The sequence below is a fragment of the Pantherophis guttatus genome, chromosome 2 (genome assembly GCF_059756535.1).
Source record: "Pantherophis guttatus breed Tessera chromosome 2, ASM5975653v1, whole genome shotgun sequence".
Classification (NCBI taxonomy): Eukaryota; Metazoa; Chordata; class Lepidosauria; order Squamata; family Colubridae; genus Pantherophis; species Pantherophis guttatus.
Window position 1 is genome coordinate 46,665,679 of NC_142064.1, and position 12,714 is coordinate 46,678,392.

A 12,714-nucleotide genomic window follows, 5' to 3' on the forward strand; every position below is an offset into this window, starting at 1 on the left:
AAACTAAAATTGTTTTAATTGTAATGCTTTTCTTCAGTTATGAATTTAAATAGACTTGTGATGACATGTTATTGTCCTGTTTCTTACTTTCTTTTGTTTTTTTATTACCTGTAATTCATAATAATAGAACAAAAATACCAACTTTATTTTTTTTTTGTTTTAGAAAATGTTTGTGTTCAAAATATGTATCTCTGAATGACAATTGAATAGACAGATAGATAGCAGTATAACTTCATTGATTAGTCAGTTGTTTATATCAAAGCAATGGGCACCTGTCACAATAAGATACAGTAAGATAAGATAAAGTAGATTAAAGTAAGATAAAATATAGTAGGGTAGATAAAATAAAAAGAGCAAGATAAAATGGTATAAGATAAAACAGAATGCAAATGCATAAAATGAATGTTAAAACAATATGTCACAATGAAGGCAAATATATGTGTCCCAGGATAATTTTGCAGGATCCACTCTCGGTTGAACACTAGGACCAGAAGTTTAGTCTTCTGAGCTTTTGGACTCGTGATGGAGCCCATCTTGAGGGAACCTTTCTCTTTCTAGAATGACACATTCCAATGAGAGAGAAGTTCCCTGATGATGGAGTAGTTGATCCAGTACGAGTTTGAAAGCTCAGCGGACTAAACCTCTGGTCCCGGTGACTGACCCAGATTGGATCATAAAACAGTTTGTTTTAGGTGAATTTATTGCCTAAACCTCAATGTGTTCCATGAAATTATTCTCAATTGGACATCAGTAATTATAAATCTAAACAGCTCTAATTACTACATATGTTTTTGTGCTATGAAGGTAATTAAAAAGTCTTTTGTTACAGTCTCAATATATGGTTCTATCAAGTAATTATAAGTACAAAGCCCTTGCTGGGGAATATAATTGATAGTTGAATGGGACATGTGCAACAACTTCTATTTCACAAATATATGTTCCCTCAGAATATGGCACTTGCTGAATTGTCTGTATTTAACAATATAGACCTGATGAAATCTTGCTCTGGTAAGGGCTGTCCTGTGGTATTGAGTCTAATACCCATTGACAAATATTATTCTGTTTGAAAAAAACTTTTGACCAGCCATTTTTGTGACCTGATGCTTGCAAGAGATACAACCAAATGTAGATGACATTGTGTTTTATTCTTTCTGCAGTGTTTGCAGAAAAGCATTCATATACAACTTAATGATTTGTTAAAGTAAGAAAAAAACAAACTTATATTTCTATTATTATTTTTGTCTTTCAGTTGACTTTAAACCTCAGGCCAGTATGGACATTGTCCACCATATGTTGCTATTTGGATGTAACAGTCCTGCTTCAGATAACGGTTACTGGTAAGGACATTGCTTCCATTGCACTAGTTAAATATTCTTCTTGTACAGTATTAAATTAAAGATGGGCTAGTGATACATAGTGGTGAAGCATGGAATGAGACCTGCGTATATTTAATTATAAAGCAGAGTTTACTACTAGAATTCATTCCATTCTTGTCCTTGTTGCCAGCTTTCCTATTCTGTATAGGTAGTCCTTGACTTACAACAATTCGTTTAGTTACCATTTAAAGTTACAATGGCACTGAAAAAAGTGACTTATGACCGCTTTTCATACTGTTGCAGCATGCCCGTAGTCATGTGATCAAAATTCGGACACTTGGCAGCTGATTCATATTTATGACAGTTGCATTTGCCCAGGGCTTGTGTGATCACCTTTTATAATTTTTGACTAGCAATTTCTGACTAGAGTAAGCATATTGGTCAATGGTGAAGCCACTTAATGTTACTATGTGTTACACATGTTACTAACTTAACAAGTACAGTGATTCACTTAACAACTGTGGTAAGAATGGTCATAAAATAGAGCAATAGCAATAGCACTTAGACTTACATATTTTCATAGTGCTTTATCACACTCTTTTAAGTGGTTTACAGAGTAAGCATATTGCCTCCAACAATCTGGGTTCTCATTTTACTGACCTCAGAAGGGTGGAAGGCTGAGTTAACCTTGAGCTGGTCAGGGTCAAACTCCAGGCAATGAGCAGAGTTAGCCTGTAAATAGTGTGCCACCACTTAACAACTATCTGGCTTAGCAACAGAAATGTTGGGCTCAATTGTGGTTGTAGATCAGGGACTTACCTGTATGTCCTTATTACTAGCCTCCGTATTCAGTATTTACAATTGCTCAGTGAAGAAGGAAGAGATGAAGCTTGCATATAAGGCAGACAATGTAGCAAACCTATGGATGGAGGGATTAGTAGAGAGACTGTGAAGGATAAAGATAAGAGAAAATCACCATTTCTTATAAGATATTTGGTAGTGATTAATCATTACTGCATGGTCAACATTGCTCACAGATAGGCAAAACTTCTCAGTTTCATTTGTTTTTTATACAATCTCTATAGTTATGTTACCTTTTAAAATTGAAAAGTTCAAATTACATTAATAAAATGGTTATACAAAAACAGAAGAACTAGAAATACATTTTTTCAGAAAAATGGAAATACATTTTTGATCCATGTTTTTATGATTTTCCAAGCACAATATTGTCAATGAATTTACAGAGAAAGCATTCGAATACATACTTAATTTAATCTTCATTTTACTGCAGTTATGCATATCCCAAGACAAAAATGGCTGAGGGTTTTTTGTAGTGTATTTATTTCTTTTTTCTAATGGGAAACTACCAGTTTTACTTACTGCAACTATATTCTGTATATCCAACTTCCATTGATTAAGTAATAGAAATACATGTTTTGTTACAATTCTAGTAATGAGCAACATGTAACTCACTATTACTGTATTTATTTATTTATTTATTTATTTATTTATTTATTTATTTATTTAATCCAATTTTGAAACTGCTCAATTCCTTAATGATTCTGGGCCTCAAGTAAACTGGCTTTTATTATTCCCTAAAAAACTGAGAAGCATTCCTCTCAAGAACACTTGCATAAAGGCTCAGGACCATTTACAGAAATAGAATTACAAGAGCAGAAATACAATAAACATAAATTTTATAGCATTAAAAATGCATTTCATAAGTATTAAGACAGTTGAAGCAATCAGGAGACACAGGAAATTTAAGAGATTGCTTGATTTCCAATAACATTGTTTAACAACATGGATTTGCCGAAGAGTAAACAGAGTTAAGTGTAGATGTCAAATAAATCCACAATAAAACTGCAAAAGAGGCTACATTGATGTTCTAAGAGTGTTTGAGGGAGAGTTCAGGAATAGGTAATTCTATAAAGAGCCAATTCTAAGCTCTGTGAGCATTTTATACATATGAGAATTGTGAGTTGGTCTTGGGAACCAGTGAAGTTGTTGGTAGATGGGATTTAGGAAAAAAATTTAGGAGGCACCAATTCTCACATATTTGGCTATATTCTGAGCTAAGTGCAATTTCTGAGCCTTTTCAAGGCTGTTTCATGCAGTACAATCCATATTTAACTTAGCAGTGCATAAATCACCAAGCTAGGCCTTTGTTCTTCCAATAGTGACACAACTGGTCAAAGACTAAAAGCTCTCTTTACTACTGACGATATATGATTGACAGCATCATGCTGAATTCAGGAAAAACTCCAGACTGTGAACCTGATCAGTAAGAGGAAATGCAGCTTTGTTGAGAATAGTCATTTATCCTGAATTCTAGTCCATTTTATCCATTCAGAGCCTTTCAATCTGGGCACATAAAAGCCTAAAGGAAATCTAACCTCTAGGTCACAGAAAAAGAAAAATATAATTACCATCAGCATTGATGATTGCCTTCTCTAAACCCGTGAACAATTCTTTCCAATGGCTTTATACGGATGTTAAATGGCATGGCACACAAGACAAAACCTTATGAGCCTCCATCTTCTGATTATATTTGGAGAGATAGGAACAGAACTACCCCAAAGTATTACCACCAGGCCCCTAATAGAAAAATGATGCAAGAAGACAGAGTTGCTTGTGTCTAAACATGCTGAGTTTTAAGGCATATATGAATTGTTAATACAATGTTTTTAAAAGTGTTCGTTCTCTAGTATTTCAGGCTGATTAGTCTAAATCAGGGGTCCTCAAATGACAGCTTTAAGACTTGTGGACTTCCAACTCCCAAAATTCTCCAGCAAGTTGGAGTCTAAATCAACTGATAAACTGATCATTTTTACTCTTTTGAAGTAAGGAGGAAAAATGCACAATTTTTATCCTTCCTTCCTTCCTTCCTTCCTTCCTTCCTTCCTTCCTTCCTTCCTTCCTTCCTTCCTTCCTTCCTTCCTTCCATATGGCCACCATCTCATAGAAAGAACTTTAATAAACCTCAGCTACTTCTTGAACAGAAATTCGAGCTGTATTTATTAAAAATGTTACATCACTGCGATACACTGAAGCTAAAAATAAACAAAGAAAACAACCATTAAACGGTACTGTTAGTCACTCACTTATGATTCACCGTATGAATTAATTAACTAAAATGAATTGCTTTTATGTTTAAATAGATAAAAGGTTGCAACTCCAATTTTAAATTCCCAGCTAATACAAACAGGTGCAAATATCTGCACCTTCTTTCTCATCAATAAGATACTGCTATTAATAAATAAGAACTTTGAAATGCCTTTTAAATTTTGATTGGGCCATTAATATTTGAAAAGGGCAGTTTATAAAGCAAGTAACCAGAAATGCTAGCAAGACCCCAAAGGGTTCTGAAAATGGAAAGGTGTTCTATTTATATACCACTGAAAATATATTCAGTAAATATATTTATTAAAGCTATACTCAACATATTCAACTTTTTGTTTTCAATACTTCATGCACATTTCTATTATTCATAATTGATAAACTTAGTTTATACTATCTATCTATCTATCTATCTATCTATCTATCTATCTATCTATCTATACACACACACACACACACACACACACACACACACACACACAATTGGGGTTACTTTGTATTTTCAGTTTTTTTCACTTAATTTTATTAATGACATATATCACAAAATGCTTAAAGTAAAAGTATAGTTTGGGTTTTCTCCGAAGATAGGCTGGATTTGATATAATTTTTACTTGCCATCATCTCTTCTTTACTGTGCCTCTCTTGTTCATATGCTATTCTTGTTGAGCTGCTTTTTATTATTTGTGGTTGCCTTTGCACCTCAGTGGGCTAAATGAAATGCTTCATGAACTGTGCAAAAGTGAAAGTGATTTCTATCAGTGAAACAGAAGATTTTAAGAGAGAAGGTCTTTTTTGTACAATTGTTTTAGTGATGAAATTTCTATTTCATTGTGGTTGAATCCATAAAATATTTGAAATCAACATGGACATACTGAAGAGGAGCTATGCTACATAGAATGAGTCATGTTTGCAATTATAATACTGTATACTTCTTATGGAACTCTATTGCATAGACCTGTGCAAAGTGACTAAGATTGGCTTTGCCAACATGATTAAGGCAGTCTGCTTGGTTTTGCTAAAGTGAAAAGGCCATTCCGGTTGTTTCAGTGAAATGGTTTGAATGCCTTGAATGATTTTTAGCCAGCACTTATCAGGAAAGTCTCCGCTCAGCTATGCCCCTTGTCTACCTCTATTGCTGCCTACTAGCCTCCGTCTATCCAGACTGATAGCATCAGGCCACCATATACAGGTAAGATTGGAGTAGGGCATTTCTGACTAATGCGTTGCAGGGGATTTGAACATATATGTTTTTAAAATATTTTGTTTAACATGAATAGAATGGATTATACCTAAGAAACTGTCTCAGATGCTTTCAATACTGCCAATCATGATATACTTCTGACTCATCTCAGTATTGGGAGTTTGGAGGCATGGTTTTGTAGACTTTCTTCTTTCTCTGTGGTCAAATCTAGTTGCTGGGGGGAGGGAGATATGAAGTCCCACATGCCTAATGTGTGTGGTCCCTTCGAGGTCTTATCCCACCCCCTTTTTAACATCTACATGAGATTGTTAGACAAGGTTAACTTCTTTTTAGATCAAATATCATCAATATGTTGATGATAGCCATTTATAACTCTCAACTTCAGGCTGATCAGATGATGTTGTCAAAGCCTTGTCCCATTGTCTCGAGGCTGGGTGGGTGGGGCACATGGAGAGGAACACATTCAAACTCAACACTGACAAATTTGAGTAGTTGTGGAGTTTTGAATCATATCAGGAGTCCTGTGCAATTTGCTTGAGAAGCAGGTGGCAGCTGTAGTTAAAAGAATCTTCACCAAATCCATCTTTAGGGAGAACTGTGCTCCCACCTGGAGTAGAGGGCTTTCAGACAGTCACTCATGATTTGGTCACCTCATGTATGGAGTATTGCAATATACATGGGATTTTTCTTGAAAACAATTTGGTAGCTGCAGCTGTTCCAGAATGCAGTGTCACATGTTATGGACATGTCGCACCTCTGTTTCATGGCCTACATACTGGTTATGGGTACAATTCAAGCTGCTTGTTATAAGGCCCTTCTTGGCATAAGTCCTGATTATCTGAAGGACCATCTATCTTTCATAGTTTCTACCTATCTTCATTGATCAGAAAGTGACATGTTTCATGTTCTATCCATTAACCAGTGTCATCTGTTGGGATCTAAGACATATGTCTTCGGTTTCACAGTACCTGCCCTCTGAAATAGCTTTGCCCCTGACATTGGCTGGCTGCCATCCTTCTCATGTACAGGTAGTCCTTGCTTAACAATGGTAATTTGGACCAACAGCTCCAGTGCTAAATGGACCAGTCATAAAGTGCAACATCATGTAACTGCTGTGACTTAAAACAGCAGTTTTAGCAATCCCAATTGCCATAATCAAGCTAATTCTGCAAATTGCAGTATCCTACTATTATATGAACACCATTTCTGACCTCCTGCCAGCTTCCTCATTAACTTTGTTTATCGAAAGCTGGTAGTGAAGATTGCAAGTGATGATCATGTGACCACAAGAGGTTGTAACATTGTAATTGCAAGTTGGTTGCCAAGCATCTGAATCAGCATTGATTCATTGACCATTGATTCATTCATTCATTCAATGATCAATGATCATTGATCATTGATTAATTGACCATGGGGAAGCTGTGAATAGCTGCAGCCATGACAATCTGTTATAAATCCCCCTTGTTCAGTGCTGTTGTAACTTTGGTTGCTGAATGAGTAGTTGTTCAATGAAGAGTACCTTTAGAGTTTAGTGCCTTCAAAACCTGGTTCTTTTGCTAGATCTTGCATTAAACTGGATAGAGGATGGTACTATTTATAGGATAAATAGATTTTTTCTTTTCTGAACGCCTATTTTATGTATTATTAGTTATGATTTTATTAGTGTATACTGTCTCAGTCATTATAAATATAATAAATCAATGTATCTGCTAATCCAGCAATAAATAAATAATTTGAATTATTACTACTTTTATTGGGTGTTTTGTGTTCTGCTGTTAAGAAAGTACACAAACATGTCATGTTCAAATAATGTCTTTGAATTTTTAATTTAACTATTCAGATATAGTAAATTGAAATCTTACATAGTTGATCCTTTTTATATATACAACATTTACCATTCAAAATTAGGAACTTTATTACTAGTTATCAGTCACAATTTATTACTCAAAACAGTCTTCCATCTTCTAAAGATGCTGAAGGTGATAATAAAAAAATGAGAATTCATTTTTTTTGGTAGTTATCTAATTAAAAAACCAAACAGATTAAAAAAATAACCTTAATTGAGTTGGGTCAAAGATTTGGCAGAATAAAAAGAGCATGAATAAAAATATTGTGAGGGAGAAGCAGGTGGATCTCACAAAATGGATTCTATTACAAATGTGGTCCTTTTTTATCGCATGGCTGTATCATTAAAATTATTAATGAAAAGAAGCATAAAACATGTATATGCTACTGTAGATAATTATATCCAATTTTGAAATATAATAATTTAAATAATTCATTACATCTCACCATACTGGGGGTGGCCGGATAAAAATATTTTCACTCAGTCTGTTTTCCAGATGTAATTGTGGATGGGCAATTCCAAAAATCACCTTCTCATATATTTTTGTGCACGTGCGGTTCTTAGCCTGAACTAGCAACAACCCTGGACTTGGACAAGCAACATTTCAAAGAACATAAGAACAGCTTTGTTAGTTAAGGCCAAGGCCATCTTAATTAAGCATTTTGTTTACCATAGTGGCTAACCAGATGCAGGAAATGGAGGCATATCTTTCTCCCATAGTTATTATTCTGTGCTTAATATTTGGAGGAAAATTGCACCAAACTAGAGATAATTCTGTTTTTAAGAATGGTAGTCCTGAAGATAATCAACTTTATAAAAAGTATAAGGACCTCCTTAGAATTGGAAATATGCCTAGTATATTCTGCTGATCTAACATAATTTTGGGGGGAAAAAATTAGAGCATAATCCAGAATCTCCTCTACTTATGTCAATGGACAGACATGATTATATGGAAAGAATTATGATAGCTCTTTATCAAACCATCTAGTCTTTGAAATGCTACTTCAACCATTTCAGTTATGATTGGCAATGTATCAGAAACTATACTTTTATCTATAAACTGCCCAGAAAACATTGTGAGTGAGATATCTAAATTAGGTAGGAAGGTAGGTAGGTAGGTAGGTAGATGATAGATGGATGGATGAATGGATGAGTGCAATAGCATTGGATTAATTAACAAAACATTTTAAATTGCTTTCAAAACATAAGGCAGATGGTTCATTCAAGATTTTAAATTATAGTCTAGATCTTCAAATTTATTTGCTGTAATTATTATTATGGTTACTGTTGATTCTACAATTAGCTATCCTACATTTTATTCTTTCAGCTCTTTTTGCACAGCTTCCTTGATACTATAATAAAATTCTTAAATTGCTAAAATAGATATATGATTTGCTTGATTAAACATTAACAAAACTATTCATTTTATATATCTCAAGTATTAAAATGATGTATATGTGGAAGTAGCTACTGGCACTACTCAAAATGTCATACTTTTTTCACGTAAGTAAGAAACTAATTTCAGAATAAAAAAGCATATTTGCTCTTGTGTCAGTCCAAGGGGAAAGCTAAGTCATTTCTTATGAAAAGATATGATGTTCACTCAAATTAAATTTGTGATTCTAAAGTCCTCTAGGGGTCAACTGAATAGGAGTTCAGTTAGATATGTAATTAGTTGATTATGCGTCATCAATTCAGTAGTATCTATAAGTAACTATATAGATAAACTTTCTCCAGGATGATCTGCCTCTAACCTGACTTTTCAGATTTTCAAAAAATGCACCCAATGCCACTATAAAAGTATACCCAGCTTGCTGCTAATTCAGCTCTTATTCTCCTGCTTTCCATTTTTCACAACATTTTGGATTTTTCAAGGGAAAAATCCAATTGCATAAAATGCCCAGAATATTTCTGCCTAGTCATTTGTGCCTTCAGTTAGAACTCTAGAATTTGTTCAGTGATCCTTTAGTTTAAATTCTTGGCTACTCGTGGTATTTTCAGGTGGTTTCTCCAATACCAAACTTCAAAAGATCAATATATTTTCTATCCTAAGTATATAGAAGTATATATTTCTATCTTAAGTATTTACATCAATTGATCTAAATATCTTTTCAAAGCTTTCATTGCATTCCTACCTAGCACTAGTCTATGGTGTAGTTCTTGACTTTTTCACAGAGTAGTCTTCAAAAACAGAAGCTATCGGTATGAATTTTAATTCTGGTTGCTTTACCTGTTCTCATTGCTTTAGTTTTCTGTATCTTAAATATTAATGCCATTTTTCACAGCATACCCTGTCTTTTATTACCAGACAACCCAGATTATTCGTACCTTCAGTTATCAGAGTAATGTCATCAGCATCGTTCAGGTTTTTGATCAGCTGAGTCAGCTAAATTATGACACAATTTATGACAGATGCATAAATCTGTCTTTCTTTTTTGCTTTCTCTTATTGAATCCCTTTCTGATATCCATATTGTAGTACTTTAATCTTTAAATGGATATAAACAAGAAACACATATAACTGTGATTAAGAAGTATGACTGACTGACTGATTGGTTGATTGATTGATTGATTGATTGATTGATTGATTGATTGATGTGGGCCAATATGCTATAGTAGTTAGAGGATCTGATTGGAAAGATTCCAATTCTTATCCATTTCCTATTCTAATCCATTTCCTGGGACAGCCTTATATCAGGTTCTGTTTTATCTTAACCTACTTCAGAAGCTGCTTCAAAGGATAAGGCTATATAGACTATATTAAATTTAATGGTAGAATGGAAGATTATGAATATAATAAATAAAATACTCCACATTCAGGACATGTTGCTACTGCTGATGACAATGATGACAACAAGGACAAGTGCTTCAATACCTTGAAAAACATTTAAAAATTGATTATAGGTTGTAAAATATGTCATGGTTCAAAAGCATTTTTTTAAAATGAAGATGCCTAATAATAGAAGTAGCTTTTCCAATGAGATGTGAAATGAGAGGTCTGATGAGGTTGGGGGACACAACTTAAAAGAGATTCTATGTTTATGTTTGTGTGTGTATGTTTTCTAGGAATTGTGATGGAGAAACATGTACGGACACAAGTGATATCTTATATGCTTGGGCAAGAAATGCACCACCAACAAGATTGCCAAAAGGTATCAGATTTTTTGTGATATAGTATTCTACACAACATGTAATAATAGAAAAAGCCATTTAGTGCACTAATTTCTGTATTACTCTAATAGTAGTGAATATTTTTATTCAAATAATTAGGTTTTCAGAGAATGAAATTGCTCACTTAGCAATTTACTATAAAAAGGGGTGCTTGGGAATTCTCTCCCCCCCACATCTTTTTTACTTTTAATGTACAGCTGAACACATTAAATAGTGCAACTTCCTGCTGATTTTTTTTTTTTTAACTGCAGTTGCCAATACCTTTTATGGCTAATACATTATAAAATATTAGTAAATCTATTTGGCTTGCAGCAGGATATGTCAAAAATATTTTCAAAATGAGGGTGATTTTTAAAATCTTATAACAGTTTCCATATTTCCACATTATAAACAAATAAAAATAAATAAGTAAATCAGATATGAACCAGGATATCTCACACGTACTTTAGGGATAGCTTCTTCAGAGAATATAAATGCAAAATGTTGCATTGTATCTTAAATCTTTAAAATAATATGCTCTTTATTTTAGTTTTTTTTTTCCTTTAAGAATATGCTTGAATATGATAAAGTGAGTTCACCCTTTCTTCCCTCTGAAGGTGTTGGGTTTAAAGTTGGAGGAGAAACAGGGAGCAAATATTTTGTTCTCCAAGTCCATTATGGGGATATTGGTGCATTCAAAGGTATGTAAAATCTTTACTCTTGCTGTTATGAGTAAGATAAATAAATGTGCCTGCTATGAAATGGCAGAGCTTCTTTTATTAAATTTAGAATAAATCTTTCAATAGACTGATAGATTTCCAAAATTATTTTGGTGGAACACAATGGAAGTTTTCTAACTGGTGATAGTTCCAGTCTCTGTCCTCATATTTCACTGCATAATTGAGAATGAACAAGTCTCAATTTTGAATACTAGTTAACATGGCCTCTTCTGAGATCCATAAACACATAATCCTTGAGGATTTCCACTGAAGTTCTTGAGATTCTTCCTGCTATCCTCCTCCATATTAAGATTTGGGCAGGCAGGAGAGATAATACCAAGAATATCTCCTTAGAACTAGGGCAAAATGAATCAATTTCATGTTAGACTCAGTAAATTTAAATAATCTTTTTTTTAAAGGAAAGAATTAAATTTTAAGTACCCATTATAGTACTTTCCTTTTTTCAATCTTTTCTTTTTAACTAGTCTTCTGAAATCATGATGGTAGACTAGGAATCCTCAAACTACGGCCTGCGGGCCAGATACAGTCCACCGAAGCCATTAATCCAGCCCACGCGGGACCAAGAAGCTGCTCCGCCCGCATCACCCACCCTACCCACCGGCCCCCACTCGCCTTCTGTAGGCCGAGGAGACCAAAACTGGGATGTCCAGAGGCCTCTGGAGGCCAAAAACAGCACCATTTTTGGGCGGCAGAGTGGTAATGGAGGCCGAGGAGGCCAAAAACGGGCCCATTTTTGGCCTCCTCGGCCTCTGTAGAGAAAGAGAAAGAGGGAGGGAGGGAGAGAAAGAGAGAAAGACACACACACAGACACACACACACACACACACACACAAACAGAAGTCACTCATACCTCCCCCCAAGGCAGCCACATCCCTTCACTAACCTGCTTTCTATCCCCAGGAGCATAACAAATTAAAGTTTAATTTGTGTATTGTTTAATGGACTGCTAAATTGGCCATGCTCACCCAGTCACATGATCACTTAGCCAAGCCTACCCAGCCAGTCCGGCCCCCCAACAGTCTGAAGGACTGTGAATTGGCTCCCTGTTTAAAAAGTTTTAGGACCCTGTGGTAGACTAATTACATTGAATAAAATAAAATGGATGTTAAATTAAGAAAAGGTTATGCTTATTCACTATATTTCTGTTAGTGTCTAGAAAAAAACTATTTCAGTTTTTTCAAATATTATAGACCATTTTGGTAGTTTGTTCATGTAAATCTCACAGTTGTGACAGCATGCCATTGCAGTACATTCCAGTAATGATTGTATCTTGTGTCTGTGGGTTTTAGCAAGTGAAAATGGATTCTGATTTATAAATGCCAAGGAGCTCTTTTTGATAAGC

General features: G+C 34.5%; 1 protein-coding gene across 15 annotated transcripts in view; it reads left to right on the forward strand.

The window, feature by feature from the left end:
* The window catches only part of PAM (peptidylglycine alpha-amidating monooxygenase), a 153,788-nt gene that overhangs the window by 72,517 nt on the left and 68,557 nt on the right, over nucleotides 1-12,714 (forward strand). For all 15 annotated transcript variants that reach the window (XM_034432709.3, XM_034432704.3, XM_034432708.3 and 12 more), the window contains 3 exons: nucleotides 1,250-1,337; nucleotides 10,549-10,634; nucleotides 11,250-11,333. In XM_034432709.3, the coding sequence (XP_034288600.1) occupies nucleotides 1,250-1,337; nucleotides 10,549-10,634; nucleotides 11,250-11,333 (258 nt within the window). The remainder of the gene's footprint in view (nucleotides 1-1,249; nucleotides 1,338-10,548; nucleotides 10,635-11,249; nucleotides 11,334-12,714) is intronic.